The sequence below is a fragment of the Perognathus longimembris genome, chromosome 13 (assembly GCF_023159225.1).
Source record: "Perognathus longimembris pacificus isolate PPM17 chromosome 13, ASM2315922v1, whole genome shotgun sequence".
Classification (NCBI taxonomy): Eukaryota; Metazoa; Chordata; class Mammalia; order Rodentia; family Heteromyidae; genus Perognathus; species Perognathus longimembris.
The window spans coordinates 13134040-13152227 of NC_063173.1; the positions used below are offsets into that span (position 1 = coordinate 13134040).

Genomic DNA, 18188 nt, shown 5'->3' on the forward strand with positions numbered 1-18188 from the left:
CAGCCAGTACCGGCATGTCTACAGCTGAGCAGACCTGAACCGTTTCTCTTCAGGGCAGGCAACTTCCCTCTAGGTCTTTCCATACTGTGAGGTGACAGTTACTTTAAGACCGTTCTGATTCTCAGTTTTTAGATAATGGGTTTAGTGGGCCTGTTGTGTGGGCTTGGCTATTTTCTTCATTGTCTGGGCCAAAGACCATGGTTACTTCAAGATGAACAGAAATACTGTCTCCCTTCAATTCTTAACCCTCAACCAACTGATTAAATCGATGCATAATTCAACAACAATGTATGCATGTTTCTTCAGGATCTTCTTCAGTGACTGTAAAGCAGATTCGGACAGGTCTTATAGATAATAAGCAGTAAAATATGGATTCAAATCTTTGTTTCTAAGACAAGAACTCATCGAGTACAAGACTAGCTTTGTTCTCAAATCTTCCTGGCTCAGTTTCTTGAATGCTGGGATTCAGATATATACCACTACACCTAGCTACTGAAGATGTTCAGGGAACTTAATGGGAGATCACAATTGCCATAGCACAGACTCCCTTATCTGTTAATCCTGGAGAGAAGAGTGCAAGGCCCAGTTACAAAGTATTAATGGCTTCCAGTGATTTTTTTTACCTGAGAAAACCTCTAGACCATGTAGATTCCATTCTATTCCATTCCTATTCTATTCTATTCTTTTTTTCTTATTTTCATTTCCTTCCTTCCTTCCTTCCTTCCTTCCTTCCTTCCTTCCTTTCCTTTCTTCCTTCTTCCTTCCTTCCTTCTTCAATGTATGTATGTATGTATGTATGTATGTATGTATGTATGTATCTATATCTGCCCATCCATCACCTTAAATATCTTACAATAGTAGATATATTCTAACTCATTTCAGATCCTGGCTTTAACCAAAGATTTTGGTCATTAACTTTCAAACAAAGGTGATATTTATACCATTGGATTTGAAGGTAATCTAGAATAATGAGATCCATTAAATTATTTAAAAAGGGAGGAGGGGAATATAAAAGAGTGATTCAAGGAATATTAGATTAAAATACATTATATGCTTGTATGGAAATACCACAATAAAACTCCCTTATGCAATTACTATATGCTAATAAGACAGAAGGAATGAAAACAAATTAATTTAACAAAAATATTTAAAGCGATTAAGTAGAACAGGAGAAAGACTGACAGGATCAAATTTATTTAATTATGATTTTTTTCTTATAGCAATCCAAAATTCATAAAAACAAACCAAGAAGTCCTTATGAAATACTCTGATTTTATTCCTGTAATTAGATTTGATTAGATTTTATTGGCAGCATTTCAGATCTAAATGTCATGTTAATATTGCTCAGTAGCCTCTGAGTATCTCCCAGTTTGTAAATGGTAAGAAGGAAGGAAATATGGAGAACAAGTACATTTCTCACCTCCTGCATTGATTTCCTTCTTTTTTCTTTCTTTCTTTCTTTCTTTCTTTCTTTCTTTCTTTCTTTCTTTCTTTCTTTCTTTCTTTCTTCTTTCTTTCTTTCTTTCTTTCTTTCTTTCTTTCTTTCTTTCTTTCTTTCTTTCTTTCTTTCTTTCTTTCTCTCTCTCTCTCTGTCTCTCTCTGTCTCTCTCTTTCTTTCTTTCTTTCTTTCTTTTTTGTGGGTCATGAAGTTTGAACTCAGGGCCTGAGCACTGTCCTTGAGCTTCTTCACTCAAGGCAAGGACTCTACCATTTTGAGCTACAGCTCCACTTCCAGTTTTCTGGTGGTTAATTGGAGTTAAGAGTCTCATGGACTTTCCTGCCTGGACTGGCTTTGGACCATGATCCTCAGATTTCATCCTCTTGTGTAGCTAGGATTATAGGTATGAGCCTTTGGCACCTGGCTTTCCTACATGCATTTCTTTTTTTTAAACTTAATTTTATTGTCAAGGTGATGTACAGAGGGGTTACAGTTACATAATAAGGTAGTGAGTACATTTCTTGTCATACTTGTTATACCCTCCCTCATTTTTCTCTCACCTTCCCTCCCTCTAGCCTGCTAGTTGTACAGTTCCTTTCCAACATAATGTCTTATGAGTATCGCTATTGCATTGGTTCTCCCTTTATTCTTTGTCTCACCATTCTGATGTTCCCATTCCCTTCCTTAATTTGGGTAAACATATCTACAATACCCAGTGTACCAAAATCATACATAGTCCTGCATGCATTTCTTTTTTTTCTTTCTTTCTTTTTTTTTGGCCAGTCCCGGGCCTTGGACTCAGGGCCTGAGCACCATCCCTGGCTTCCCGCTCAAAGCCAGCACTCTGCCACCTGAGCCACAGCGCCCCTTCTGGCCGTTTTCCATATATGTGGTGCTGGGGAATCGAACCGAGAGCTTCATGTGTAGGAGACAAGCACTCTTGCCACTAGGCCATATTCCCAGCCCCCTGCATGCATTTCTAACACACAACAAGAACTTGAAACAGTTAGAAAGCAATGGGAGGTGAAATGGGTTGTTTAGAGGGATCTGGGGATTCATAATCTGCTACTGTCTGGTTAAAAATGTCTGACCTGGACAGGTTTACAAAAGCTTATCTCTGAGCAGTGCAGAGAAGGGCAGAATTAGGCCAATTTGACTAAAGCATATAGCATCACGAACTTGGGGGAAACTTGCGTTTCTGGCTCCTGGTAGTTTTTGCTAGATTAGGGCTGCAGTGCCATCACCTATTTTGGTGTAACTTCCCTTTTTGGTCCCAGGACTCAGTTGGCAAAGCCAGAGGCTTAATGCCTCATATTTTCCCTTGAGTGTTGGAAACTGATGCTTGGTTACTATAGAAACCTTCTTAGGTGGGAGAATCTCCATTCATATCTAAGCTGGGTTATTTCTTTTTAGGGCGTTTGGGGATAAGCTTCTGGTGAAAAAAATTAATACTCTTCTGTAACCTGTGGGAGTGGGAGAGTAGGACAGAAAGTAGACTCTGGTTTTCATTTCCTCAGTCTTTACTGATTCTCTGCCCATTCATTCTTCCATCCCTCCATATAACCCTCAGTTACCTATCCTGTGTCTCTTTCCACCTTCTTCATTTTTCTGCCCGCACATTGTTTTTACCAAGTATATAGGTTGCTCTCTCAAAAAGATTACAACCTTGAGGAGGAAATTCTTCTTCCTAAGCTAAGACCCTAACTCGCACAACATACACACAAGGTAGTCAGTAAAGTGCACGGGGCTCATTATGGTCTTAGGACTTTCCTATGGGGACTGTCGAGGCATGATGCCTGTGAGTGGCTGGGGATTATATAATTATATAAGGCAACAGAGGCATAGGGAAAGACGCAGCAAGGTTGTAATCCCTTCCTTCTCTTTGGGGATAGGTATGTTCACTATTGTGACTGTTAATAATCATCACACAGAGTAGAAAGAAGAAGCATAATGTAGTGCTTAAGCACGCGGGCTGGGAAAACTGCCAGGACGTGTATTCTGGCTCATGCATGTTCTAACTTGGTGATCTTAGACGCGTTATCTAGCCATGTGCAACACAGGTTGGTAACCATGTCCATCTTATGAGGTAGTGAATTTTCAATAAGTACTAGCCATTTTAGTGCTGATTAGGTGCCAAGAATTGTTTTCTTTTTTCTTTTTTTTTTGGCCAGTCCTGAGTCTTGGACTCAGGGCCTGAGCACTGTCCCTGGCTTCTTTTTGCTCAAGGCTAGCACTCTACCACTTGAGCCACAGCCCCACTTCTGGCCATTTTCCATATATGGGGTGCTGGGTAATTGAACCCAGGGTTTCATGTATGGGAGTCAAACACTCTTGCCACTAGGCCATATTCCCAGCCTTGTTTTTAACTCATTTATACACATTCTCATTTAATCTTTATAACCATCAAGAGATAAATATTTTTTTAAGAGATGAAATAAATATTTTTTTAGGGGTGAAAATGCAGAGCAGCACACACAGGCATGGACTTTGGAGCCATAGAGCACTTCCTCAGCTTTCTCTTCATGAATGAAAATTTCTCACCTCTCAGGTTCTACTTTCTTGTCTGCAGAAAGGAGACGATGTCACCTGCTTTGGAAGCAGGGAAGACTTGAGGAGATAGTGGCTATGAGGTCGTAGGCTACTGGCTGGTTATCATCATACTCTAGGCAGGACCTACTATTCCCTCTTCACAAGCACTCTGGGAGGTCAGTGCTATTGTCCTTTTATGACAGTCAAAGGACAGAGCTTTCCAATGAGTGTCTATGTTACCCCACAGCACTGGAGCAGAGGAAGGAGTGTATGATCTCCTTCGTATCAGATATTACTCATTCTTAGGTCCTGGATACAGTTAGGAGGGGGCAGTAGTTTCTACATTGTCTACCAAGAACGAGCCACAATATATGTGGGAAGGTGGGGAAAAAAATGGTTGTGATAGGAGGTAAGCTTTTTTTTTTCTGGATTGGTCTAGATTGGTCAGTTTTGGGGCTGACTTTGTTCCTGTCTCATCTTCTTTAAAAGAAAATGGGGTTGGAAGGACAGCACAGAAAAACTGGTTTTTCGATCGCTCGTGGGCAGAGGTTCTGATAATTATGAAATGTCAAGAGTCAAGAGTCGCTGGTGCCGGTGGCTCACCCCTGTAATCCTAGCTACTTAGGAGGTTGAGATCTGAGGATCATGGTTCAAAGCCAGCCTGGGCAGGAAAGTTTGTGAGACTCTAATGTCCAATAAATTACTCAAAAAAAAGCTGGAAGTGGAACAGTGGCTCAAGTGGTAGAGCACTAGCCTTGAGCAAAAGAAGCTCAGGAACAATGTCCAAGCCCAGAGTTCAAGTCCCAGGATGGGCAAAAACATCATCAACAATAAAAAATACACAAAAACAAAAACAAACAAAAACGTCAAGAGTCACTCTTAACTAATGTGAAGCCATTGAGTGAATAGCTTTGGTTTTTAGAGTAACTTAAATTTAAATCCTGCCTCTTCCACCTAGCTTCACAACTTTGGGAAAGACATTTACCCTCCCTCACTCCAATTTCCTGAACAGAAAACAGAAAAAATATAACCTACAAGAATAGGGGATTAAGTAAAGCATATGACTAAAATGCATGTGTGAGAGACAAGCATGTCTTTTGCTGATTCTTACTGTTACTTAATGAATGAAGACAATAAAGATCTGTCAGAGCCTGGAGCCAGTGGCTCATGGCCCTAGAATCCTAGCTGCTCAAGAGGCTGAGATGTGAGGATTGTGGTTTGAAGCTAGCCCAGGCAGGAAAAGCCTGTGAGCTTCTTATCTCCAATTAAACACCAAAAAGTCAGAATTGGAGCTGGGTTTCATGTGGTAGAGTGCTAACCTTGAGCACAAAAGCTTAGGGGCAGTGCCAGGTCCTGAGTTCAAGTCCCAGGGATGGCACACACACACACACACACACACACACACACACACACACACACACAGAGATATATCAGAAAGCAAAGAACATGACAAAAAGGAAAAGACTAGGCAGATCATGGTAGCCTTAATCTACCACAGTAAGTCTGTAGGAACCACAAAGAAAGAGATTATTTTCCTTATCTCAGGCTCTGGGGGGGCAGCTGTCTGCCTTTTCTTTTTTCAAATTAATTTTTTTATTGTCAAGGTGAAGTACAGAGGGGTTACAGTTACCTGCGTTAGGTAGTGAGTACATTTCTTGCCCATTTTGTTACCCCTCCCTCATTTGTCTTTAGTCGGGATTGTAGACTTGTGGTTATCACTTTGGGCTGCTGTGGACAAAAGGTAGGTCAGCTCTACACGACACTGGCAGACACTATGGTTGGTACTAGATGTGTAACACAAAGGAAGACAAATAGTCTGTTTCAAGATGCAAGTGTTTTCTCCCACTCTCTCATCTGAGTCGCCTCACCTGATCTCTGTGGGCATATTATCACATTCGTTGCTCCCGCCCTCTGTTGTAATGCCTATTATCTGACTCCTACCAACGAGGAAGATAGAATCAGCAGTACAGTTTCTGGCTTTTGGATGTGGCGGTCCACTGTGGCGTCACTGGTCGAGAACCACCCTTGCTGAAGAAGTCAAGCTTCTTTGTGCCAAAGAAGCTCAGAGACAGTGCCCAGGCCTTGAGTTCAAAGCCTCAGGACTGGCAGAGAGAGAGAGAGAGAGAGAGACAGACAGACAGACAGACAGACACAGAGAGAGACAGAGAGACAGAGAGACAGAGACAGAGACAGAGAGAGAGATGAAATAAAGTAGGGAAAAGCATGCTGGAAATGAGATATTTAAGAGGAAATTCCTTCTCCTTGAGCCTACAGCAACAGGCCTGTTGTGAAGACAGGGTTGGAATGAAATGTGCAAGCTTTAAGTAGCCAATGAGGGGGAGGAAAGTTTGGGAAAGAAACACTAACAAACTTGAATGCATTTTGTTACTTACAATCATGCTTACAGGCTTAAGTTTGAAGAACTGTTAAATATTTCCTCTTCAAGTAGATAATTTGTCACCTCTGAGTATTTAAGGTAGCTAGTTTGATTAGTACAGAGTCTAGACATGTACTGAAACATTACAGCGTAAGTGCATTAAGCATGCACTTATTCTATGTTCACTAAAATGTTTAAAAGTCTCTCTCTCTCTCTCTCTCTCTCTCTCTCTCTCTCTCTCTCTCTATATATATATATATATATATATATATATATATATATATATATATATATATTTGTTCTTTTTGGCCAGTCCTGGGCCTTGGACTCAGGGCCTGAGCACCATCCCTGGCTTCTTCCCGCTCAAGGCTAGCACTCTGCCACCTGAGCCACAGCGCCCCTTCTGGCCGTTTTCCATATATGTGGTGCTGGGGAATTGAACCGAGAGCTTCATGTGTAGGAGGCAAGCACTCTTGCCACTAGGCCATATTCCCAGCCCTAAAAGTCTATATTTGGCTTAAGCAACAAAACAACAAAAAAGGAGATTGTTTAGGGAAGGTAACTGCTTAGTGGCTAAAGAAATAATGAAAAACCATGATGAATTAGACAAGACTAAATATTCACACGGCGAGACCAAAGGAGGATATTCTTAGAAGAGGATCACAAAAGGCTCAACAGCTATGTGCATACAAAATCATACAAAATGATGTTGGTTGAAATGAACTCCAAGAAATGAACACAAGAGTCTTTTTTAAATTTTAGGTTTTTTTTGTCCCCCTCCTCTTTTGTCACTGTTTTTGATTTCTGTCCATTTTGTCTTGTATGTAAGTTTGTCTGTTTGGGGGAGGGCAAGGGGAAGCACAGAAATGAGACTAATGGTGAACGAATTCAGCTGTGGTACTTATTAGACACTATGTTGAAAATGAGCTATACGACTTGTGGGGTTGGGCATTGGGAGGGGAAACATAGGAGAAGACGAGGGAAGAGGTGACACTGTTCAAAAAGAAATCTGCTCATTCTGTGACTTACGTAACTGTATCCCCTCTACACATCACCTTTTCAAGAAAAAAAGAGAAATAGCCCAACACAATAAGCACAGATCAACTTAGAAAACATAACCAATTCTACTAGATTTAAAGAAAAAGAAACAACCTGGCTAGGAACTAGCCAGGAGCTTCTAAGGAGGGTAGGGTTCCCATGATGGAATAGGTTGCAAGGCAGTTGCTCCTTTCCAGCCCACACTTAGGAGGGGTTTCCTAAGTGAAGACCAAATGAATGGATGCCTCTCTCTCCTAGGGTGGACGACTTCCTCCTGGAATCCCTATGTTCTCTTGCAACACCAGCACTTCCGGTCACTCTACCTTCCTCCTCACTGGCTTTCCAGGCTTGGAAGCCTCTCAGCATTGGGTTTCCATTCCCATCAACATCATCTGTGTGGTTTCCATCCTGGGTAATAGTGTCATCCTCTTCCTGATACGCACAGAACCAGCCTTACACGAGCCCATGTACCAGTTCCTGTCCATGTTGGCAGCCTCTGATCTGGGCCTCTGTGCCTCCACCTTCCCCACCATGGTGAGACTCTTCTGGCTGGGTGTTCGAGAATTACCTTTTGATCTCTGTGCGGCACAGATGTTTTTCATCCATGCTTTCACCTATGTGGAATCGGGTGTGCTGCTGGCCATGGCCTTTGATCGCTTTATTGCCATCCGGGACCCTCTGCACTATGCCACAATCCTTCCCCACTCAGCAGTGGCCAAAGTGGGAGTTGCCATTCTGGCAAGAGCCATCCTACTTAACCTCCCAGGACCCATCCTCCTACGGCGCCTGCTCTTTCCCCAGATCAGCGCACTCTCTCATTGCTACTGCCTGCACTGTGACCTTGTGGGACTGGCCTGCTCCGACACCAGGGCCAACAGCTTGGTTGGTCTGGTCTCCATCCTCCTCTCACTGGGCCTCGACTCCTCCCTCATCATTCTCTCATACGCTCTGATTCTACGGACTGTGATGGGCATTGCCTCACCTGGGGAACAACTCAAAGCACTCAACACCTGTGTCTCGCACCTCTGCATTGTTCTCATTTTTTATTTGCCCAAACTGGGGCTATCTGTGTTGCATCGAGTGGAGAAACACAACTACCCTGCTCTAGCAGTGCTCATGGCCAACCTGCACTTCTTGGTCCCGCCCTTCATGAACCCCATTGTGTACTGCATCAAGTCTAAGCAGATCCGCCAGGGCCTCCTAAAACGCTTCCAGCAGAAGAGGGTGGATGTTTCTTAGAACCGTGGCCCCTGGCCACAGTCGTGGGTCTGGAGAGTGGGTGATGTGTAGCGGGAAGGAATCAATTTTTGAGCATTCTGAATAATGTATCTGCTACTGTTGAGTCTGTTCTCTAGAATTACAGATTTTGGAGTCTGAGCCAATCCAAGTATCACCTTGACAGTCTTCTCATTGTCCTCTCTCATTAGAGCAAAACTCTCAGATCCATGTATAACGTGACATCTCTTTTCCCTAGGGACTTAACTATGCTGTCAGGATGTACATGTCTATCTGTACAGAAACACCTCTGTTTTTCCCCACTGGATTTTTCCTTTCAATTTGATTCAGAGCCTAAGGAAGTATTGGAGTAAACAATATATTCACTTCACAACTGGTTGCTTCTCCCAAATTTAGTATTTACCAGCTCCTATACCAAGAAATAGAAAGGGATATGGGAGGTAAGGAACAAAGGTGACAATACTGTACATGTTGAATTTCTCTGGCACTTATTTGTGGTTTAGGTAGTGGCAGCTACATTCTGTTTGTCTTCACGCCTGTCTGCTTTGAGCCGGCAAGAAAGGTTGGTATTGTCAAGCCTAAGCAAGTTGCTCACTGTAACTTCTGTGTGTTCCTTGGGGATCAGTGTCAAGAGTGAAATAGCTGCTCACTAGAATCTAAACTCTCTAGTATTTAAAACTGTTAGAATCTAAACTCCCCTCGAGGCTTCGGGGCTGTATGTGTATTGGTGTATAATCAGCATTAATAGCATAAATAGGAAAGCTGAAGGGGCAAAAGATTGACAGATGATTCCCAGCAAAGGAGGAGTCTGGAGGATCTGAATGTCTGTGGCCCGTGAGAATGGCGGTTAAACTGGAAGGGAGTGAGGTGAGGATAGATGTCAGACACCTTGGGGCAGGTGTGACTCTCTTAATCTCATGATCACTATGGCAGCCATATCTAAGGATGCAGCTTAGAAAGGAGCCATGTATATTGTGAAGCTCTTTCTATTCTACTCCTACTCCTTTCTAGTCTACTGCTTCCATACTTTTAGGATACTTTCACATTTCAAGGACATTCCATCATTATTTCTGTTCTGAAATACACATACATTCCTTTAAAATACATGGAAATATTCATACTTCTGGTGGAAAATGACTTGTAGAAACCATGATAGATATATTAGAAAGTATTTTGTATCTATGCCATCCAGGCAATTTGAAAAATTAATGATTGTGGTCATTTCTCAGCCATTTTCATGAACTGGGACCACAAAGAATAAGGAACTTGGACAGCAGAGGGGGGCACTGTAAATCCTGTATGATCGGATCTACTTTGGAAGGCTCTTTTCTCTGCTAGATCATATTTACTCTGGCCATCTTGGTTTTCATCATGGATTCCAAGGAACTTAGAGCTCTGTGCCTATCAGTAACTGGAGAGAAACGCTCATGAGTCCGGTATGCCTGAAGGTCACAGGTATTTCCCAGAGAGCTCAAGCGGTGATGGCAAATGTCATGTGTTTAGAATTACCATTTTGGCATATTTGTCATGTCTGGTAGTAGTTAGTAAAAGGCTGTGGTAAATTCACTATACTGGCCACTTTGAAAAAGAGATAATTCGAAGGTTGGGAATATGGCCTAGTGATAGAGTGGTTGCCTCACATACATGAAGCCCAGGGTTCGATTCCTCAACACCACACATATAGAAAAAGCCACAAATGGCGCTGTGGCTCAAGTGGTAGAGTGCTATCTTTGAGCAAAAAGAAGCCAGGGACAGTGTTCAAGCCCCAGGACTGGCAAAAAAGAAAACAAAAATGAGATGATTTGAAAAGATAGCTTGCACTATGCTACAAGCCCATCAGAATCATAAATTATGGGTTGAACAAGCAGTTGTTATTCAGTCCCCTTTTTGTCTCACCTATCACCCCAATAACAAGGTTCTCATCAGGGAGATAGCATGTCCTTCTCACAGATTGCTCCACCAGTCTCTATCAGAAGCCCTGGACCGACATGAAGTATTCAGGTCCACAAACACTACTCAACAATGAAATAAAATAGGAAGCACTGTGCACAGAGCTAGGGAGCTGAAAGTTCTTATTCAGTGCCAACAGAGCAAAGCTTGGACATCACTCGGTCTAGGATGGTGGGGATCCTAGGCCTTGTCACGTTTGCCTATATGTGACGTCTGCTTTCAGCTGGACTATGTCTTTCAGCTCTCAGCCTCCATTATTGAAGCATATCTGTTTAATTAATTAATTAATTTATTTTTTTGCCAGTCCTGGGGCTTGGACTCAGGGCCTGAGCACTGTCCCTGGCTTCCTTTTTGCTCAAGGCTAGCACTCTGCCACTTGAACCACAGCGCCACTTCTGGCCGTTTTCTAGATATGTGGTGCTGGAGAATCAAACCCAGGGATTCATGTATACGGGGCAAGCACTCTTGCCACTAGGCCATATTCCCAGCCCATGTCTGTTTTATTGTTGGGCATTTTGTGGCTGTAGTAACATCAAGAATTGGAAGCAATCGAAAGGTCTTTTTCCTCACAACCATTCCAATATGCAGACTTAGAAGCTTGTCCCATCATACTTTCCTTTCTGGATCAAGCCAAGCCACTACTGTTGAGCTGGACACTGGAGAGATCTGTGAGTCTCTAAAAAGCTTTGCTATTAGGTTACCCAGATAAAGATTATTAGGATGCAATATACAATGGCTCTTAGGGTTTAGTATCAATAAAATAATCTGTGTAGACTAATCTAAAGCTTCCATTCTTAATCTTTCTGCTAAATCGAATGCTACCTACCCATGCAGAAAGCCTGAGTTACAAAATCTCATTCTGTCCCATATTTCAACTCTGAATCACCATTTCCATGTCATAATTGAAAATGCCTACCTCACAGAGATGTTGTGAAGGTTTAGTTACATAGTGTACAGAATATACACTAAACAGCAGAGAATCCACCCATTTTTTTGTGTGTGGTTATTCAATTAATGCCTTTTTCTCTGATCTACAGGAAGACACTTTTATTTTGACTTGTCCAACTCTAGTGCTTAACATGGCTTAGAATATTGTAACCCTTTTCTGTGTTGAATGAATTTAAGTGAAGGGTTGAATTCCTGGCAAATGGTAACACAACTGATTATTTTTTCATTGAGTCCAATAGATAGAAACACTTGTTGCAAGGAATATCATTATTAACTTCATATAATTTGCATACAGTAGCTTTGGAGTGGAAACAACTAACGTTACTTGGTTATAAATTTCTACACCTCACAAAGTTGTGAAGATCAAATAGGACCATATATGTAGGATATCAAGAAATGCAAGAAAATGTAACAACAACAGAACTGTTAATATGAGATGTCCCCAGAGTCTCAAACATCTAAGACAGTCACCTTGCGTACTTTTCCGGCAACAACTTCCTCACACACAGATCAGGTACCCTAATTTAATTATTCTTCATCAAAATTCTAGGGAACCCCAAGAGACCTCTCTTGGCTTCAAACACAAGCTTAAGAGTCATCTAATTCCCCCATATCTCCACTCCGGACACAATTTTGCAATACAATTAGACTTAATTTGAATTCCAACCTACAGCTTATAAGTATTTACACAAATGACATCTAATTATTGCAGAGAACAGGAGGCTGGTTTGTCTCTTCCTTGTTTTTATAGCAAAAGAAAATTCCTGTGGGCTTGCTGTACAGACTCTTTCTGAAATGTCTTTTTGAACAATAGGCTCCAACTTTATCAAAGCTTACAGAGGACTTTTCATGCAAATCCAGGTTTATATTTCCTGTTGTATATTTCTACATGTTTATGTAAAGGCATTTGTAAAGTATTTGTTACGTATATTATCTTCTTCATAGACTATGATTTATCACTAAGAAGTGTTTTTTTCCCCTGTCAACTTTATTCTAGATACTGCTGATGTATGTAAACTTAAAGCACAGTTGAATGAATAAAACGTTTCCTGACAGTATAGGTTTTTTTCTGGTGATCAATTATTTGAAATTAAGATTCTGACTGATTCGATCCATGTTCTTCTTGATTAATTTTAGTGTTGTATTATCTTCAAATAGCTGAGCAAAGGAGTTTCAATTTAAGGTGTTATAAGTACAACGCATCTTGATCAGATATTGGAGTCACCCTTTCCTTTCATCATTCCATTCTCCTCACCCGTTGTGTCTCCATTGGCCTCATCAACTTTCCTAGTTTAATTTTCACATGTGCGCATGGAGTATTATGACAGTATCCACCCACCATTCCCCTCCCCATTTGTCTTCCTCTTTCCTTTCATTTTTCACCCTTCCCCCCAGTCAAGACATTTCAGCCTCATTGTTCAAAGGGATTAAACCATGGAATCTCACTCCTGCATATATGTCCTTTAATTGGTTTGATCATGTGTATATGTTTATGGCCTGTGTGTGTTTATCTAGATATTTATGTTTTAGCTCTAACAGTGACAAATGAGGGAAAATGTGTGTCCTTTCTCTCTCTGAGCCTGGCTTACTTCACTCCATGTGATTTTTCCCAGGTCCATCCATTTCACTGTAAGTGACAAGCTCCGGTCCTGCAATAGGCACACATAAGGCACGAGTCCACATCTAGTGCTACATACCAAGATTTTGTGTTTTCAGAAAGCATCTTGTCCTTTTGTAATGATATAAGCCTCATTTTGGACCTTTGCAATATGTAAGTTCTAGCAAGGATTTATTCTAATATTAGCATGGTTAAAATAGAGAAAAATGGAGAAGAGTAATAAACATTTCCTGTTCCTCATGCAGAAAATGGCAGTTAAAGATTCTGATTTTCAATTTTTTTTTCATTTTTATTTTTTTCCTTTATTGTCAAAGTGAATTACAGAGGGGTTACATTTTCAAATGTAAGGCAGTGAATACATTTCTTTTCTTTTTTTTTTTTTTGGCCAGTCCTGGGCCTTGGACTCAGGGCCTGAGCACTGTCCCTGGCTTCCTTTTGCTCAAGGCTAGCACTCTGCCACTTGAGCCACGGCGCCACTTCTGGCCGTTTTCTGTATATGTGGTGCTGGGGAATCGAACCCAGGGCTTCATGCATACGAGGCAAGCTCTTTTGCCACTAGGCCATATCCCCAGCCCCCTGATTTTCAATTTTTTAAGATACTTTCTTTTTGGTCTTTTATTTTCTAGTGTAGTTTCTTTTATTAATATCTTATTTTAATTTTAATATATATCATCCTCTTGGCTCCTTTGGAGAAGACGTGAGCCTTATTAATCTAATGGAGCACTCATACCCCAGGCAGTTGGGTAGGTTTACAAAGCTCATTTTAGTCTTAGACTTTAAATAGAGGCCACCATATTATCAGCCCATCTTTAGTGTAACAAACTCATACACATGCAAAACTATACTTCTAAATGGCTTAGTTTGTTGCAGCTTAGATTAGGAAGTAATGTCTGGGTCATGCAGCCATTCATGTGAGCATAAGAATCTTAAGAGACCTTAAAGGCCAAATGTAATAAAAAATATATGATAAAATCAAGTTTATTCCTTTGTATTGAGGTAGAATCATACTCTATAATTAATACTGGTAAAAGTTTTAGTCCTAAACAGAGAAAGTTGGTATATAGATTAACTCAAAGGCAGGATTTCTATTAATTTTTCAGCATCAATCTTCTTTTGGCTAGAATCCTATGTTTCCGCTGACTTAAAACTTGTAAGAAGGGCTGGGAATGTGGCTTACTGGTAGAGTGCTTGCCTAGCATGCATGAAGCCCTGGGTTCAATTCCTCAGTACCATATAAACAGAAAAAAACAGAAGTGGTGGTGCTGTGGCTCAAGTGGTAGAGCACTAGCCTTGAGCACAGAGAGGCTCAGGGACAATGTTCAAGCCCCAGGACTGGCCAAAAAAAGAACTTGTAAGAATTTTACTCAATACAATTACACACACACACACACACACACACACACACACACACACACTGTGAAAGTGATGTACAGAGGGGTTGCAGTAACATAAGGAAATGAATGCAATTCTTTTAGAACATTGTCACGCCTCTCATTTGTGTGTGTGTGTGTGTGTGTATGTGTGTTCAGTTATTTTATTGTGTTCATACTGGTCTGACTTTTGGCTCTTTAACATCATTGAGAGAGAGGGATTTTGCCAATATGTTAAGGAACTCTATATTCCCAGTTCCATGTTATTTCTCAATTCATTGTCCTGATTTTAGCATTTGACACAATTGATCAATCACTTCACCCTGTGAAACTTTCTTTCCTCCACCCCCACCCTCCAGATACCATGCTCTCTTGCTTTACCCCACTGAGTTTTTTTTTTTTTTTAACCATCAGACTTTTCAGCTTTTTCTTCTCTGTGAAGAACTGAGATTGCATTACCCTGCATCCATACACCTCTAGCTATGATGGCAGTCGGCCAGACAGAGGACCTCAGGAGCTACTTGTACTACTCTTGGGGTTGCAGGGCCAGGTCTCTTGCTGTTGTCATGTCTTCTGGGGACTCCAGGGCCTGCTGCAGCCTCTGTTCCCTGTGTCTTGTATGGTTTCCCACTCAACGTAACATCATTGCATCTCATGCCTCTGTAGGCATTGTGCCCATCTACATTAGGCAGGTTAGCTGTTGTAATAGAATACCATCAGTGATTTCAACCACTGAAATTCACTTTCTTATGGTCTGGATGATGGAAGTCCAAAGTGTAAGGGCACCCAAAGAGTTTGAAACTGTATGTAAATGGGTGAACATGGAACAAGGCAGCTTGTTGAGCTTCGTTTGGAAAAAGGAAAGAGGTAGATGGGTCTGATCAAGGAATATTGTGTATATATGGATGTATTCTATATATTTATATGTATATAAGTATATATATGGATATTTCAGCTTGTGCAAATAATTGCTCTAATGAAACTATAGAAAGAGTATAGTAGGCAAGGACAAAGAAAAAAATCCTGAAACACGCCTATGCAGAAAGAGTTGACTTGATGAAGTTAGTGGTACAATTGAATTAGGTAAAGAAAACATTTCTGACTATTACTTTTGAAGCAACCAGATATCCATATGTGCAAAATGAATCTTGAATTCTACTTCACATCACAGAGTTATGATTCATGTTGAACAGAAGCTCTAAAATTAACAACTAATGGTATAAAATCAAGCAAAAACCTTAGTAAAATAGGTTATTTGCACATTGTAACTAAGTTTCTTTTTAATAAACAAGAAAAACAACAGGCTACAAAATATTTTTGTGTATTTGACAAAACCTTTGATTTCAGACTATAGTAAGTAAAATAGCAAGTAAAAATCAATAACAAAACCAAAATTTTAAATGTGACCATAACACTTAAAATATTTTATAAAAGGAATATGCATGAATAATCACTGCCTGAGAGACTGCACAGCAACAGAAGTGAGCAGAAAAGTGCAAGTAAGACTTCAATGAGAAGAGCATAATGAAACCCATTAACAACTTTAAAATAAAGGAGGGGGATGGAAAACAGGGCATAGAAGAAGTATAAAAGTGGTGAATTGGACCAAACTACAATATATACATGTATGGAAACATTACACTGAAACCCCTTTTTACAATGAACATATGTTAATCAAGTTAGCATATGCAAATAAAAAGACCACCATAAATTATTAGCTTATATTTACTGGCATGGTTAAAATGTACAGAGATGAGTGACCAAGGGGGCGGACCCACAGAAATTCTCTACATCATGGGTGAGATTACAAAATGGCACGGTGACACTGGGAAACCATTCAGCAACTTCGCGAAAGTTAAACACAATCCTCCTACCTTCTGTCCTAGCAACTGTACTTCTTCACAAATACTCACAACAGCTTTCTTCATAATAACCCCCAAAACGGGAAACCTCATCCAGGTGTTCACACATAGATATAAACGGTGGTACATTCATGGACTGTGACTTGCAGATGGAATCTTTGTGATAAGAAGGCGTGGGGGACAGCCTGTAGGCCGGGCTTCCTCCTCCTCCTCAGATGAAAGGCGTATCCTCCTCCCTTGACGGGCTATCTCGGGAGGGAGGGGCGATGTCAGGCCGCAGCAGCTCTAAGGGAGGTCGGCATCAGGCCTACCTTCCCTTTTGCCTAAGGCTTCCCCAGGTGGGAGCCACGCGTGCCGCAGGTCTTAGCCCTGGCCTCCGTGGAGGAGAGGCCGAGCACAGCCCGCAGGATGAGCGCATAGGAGACAGCGATGAAGGTGGAATCGGTGCCCACCACCAACGTGGCCGCCGTGATGCCGTCGATGTCGCTGGGCCGTGTGCCCCCGCAAGCCAGCTTCACCACCGCCATGTGCTCACAGTGGGAGGGGACCGCCACCCTGCTGCAGTAGCTCAGCCTTGCCAGGAAGCAGGGGAGTGGGGTCATGAGACCCAACCCACGAAGCAGAGCCGCCGCCCCCCCGGCTTGCCCACCGCCTCTGGGGGCAGCAGGGACCCATAGTGTAGCGGCCGGCAGATGGCCAAGGAACGGTCCAAGGCCACCGATAGATAGATAGCAGGACACCGGATTCGACCGCCGAGAAGCCGTGGATGAAGAACATCTGGGTAGCACAGGCTCCAAAGGCAATCTCAGCAGCATTCGCCCAAAACAGTGCAAGGAGCTAGGGCACAGTGGAGGTGCAAAGCACCAGGTCGATGGCAGACAGTTTACACAGGAATAGGTACATGGGTTGGTGCAGGGCAGGCTCTGAACGCACCACCAGCAGAACTGCCACGTTGCCGAGCACTGCCAGGGCATACATGGAACAGAAAGGAAACGCGATCCAAAAGTGGGCCGCCTCCAGGCCAGGAATTCCTATGAGCAGGAAGGAGGTTGGGTTCTGCTGGCTGTGGTTTTTGTGATGCATGGCCAGGCCCAAGGAGAGTGGATACAGATCTTACTCCCTTGCTCTAAGCGCCCGGGAGCCCTGGAAGGTGAAGTAGCTGGAAGTCATCCTTATAATATAGCGGAATGACAGCAGGGAATATTTGAGTTAGACTTCATAGAAAGGATCCAGGATGAGAAGATGGTAGGGCACTGAGAAATGATGCAAAGGAGATCTTCTCTCTTCTGTCTGATTCAAAACATTGTCTAGGCTGTGGGCTCAGCAGCAGGGCTGCCCAACCATCTGCACGATGAAGGTAAGTGCTAGAGATTCTGACAATGTTCTACTCTCTGCCCAGTACCATTTTATTTGGAGTTGTCACTGCTGTGACAAAATGAAAGTAAATACTAAACTGTCAGACGGTTTGAGTGGAAGGCCCAAATTGGATTACTTTTCATGCTGAAAAATCAGGACTGAAGAACATGAAAGGTAAGGAAATCTTGGATGGATTTTTTAAAAAAGTTATTGATTCCATAACTCACAGATAATACTCAAATCCTACATTTGGACTAGGAATATCAGAACACAGGAAAGGAAATACCAAAATTGAGAGACACAGGGTAAAAAAAGAAAAACAACTACAAAAGCAATACTTGCAAAACTGTTTGGTGTAAGTGAACTGAACACCTCATGGGGGGGAAGGGAAAGGGGGAGGAGAGTGGGGGGGTACGAGGGAAGGGTAACAAACAGTACAAGTAATGTATCCAATGCCTAACGTATG

General features: G+C 41.9%; 1 protein-coding gene and 1 pseudogene across 1 annotated transcript; one reads left to right on the forward strand and one right to left on the reverse strand.

Annotated features, from left to right (window-relative positions):
- The first annotated feature begins 7639 nt into the window (after positions 1-7639).
- Positions 7640-17599, forward strand: LOC125362168 (olfactory receptor 51G2-like). The gene is made up of 2 exons (XM_048360854.1): positions 7640-8625; positions 17589-17599. Exon 1 carries the CDS (start codon positions 7668-7670, stop codon positions 8619-8621), a length of 954 nt encoding a protein of 317 aa, XP_048216811.1. The 5' UTR covers positions 7640-7667; the 3' UTR covers positions 8622-8625; positions 17589-17599.
- Positions 16690-17449, reverse strand: LOC125362022 (annotated as a pseudogene).
- Positions 17600-18188: the final 589 nt, after the last annotated feature.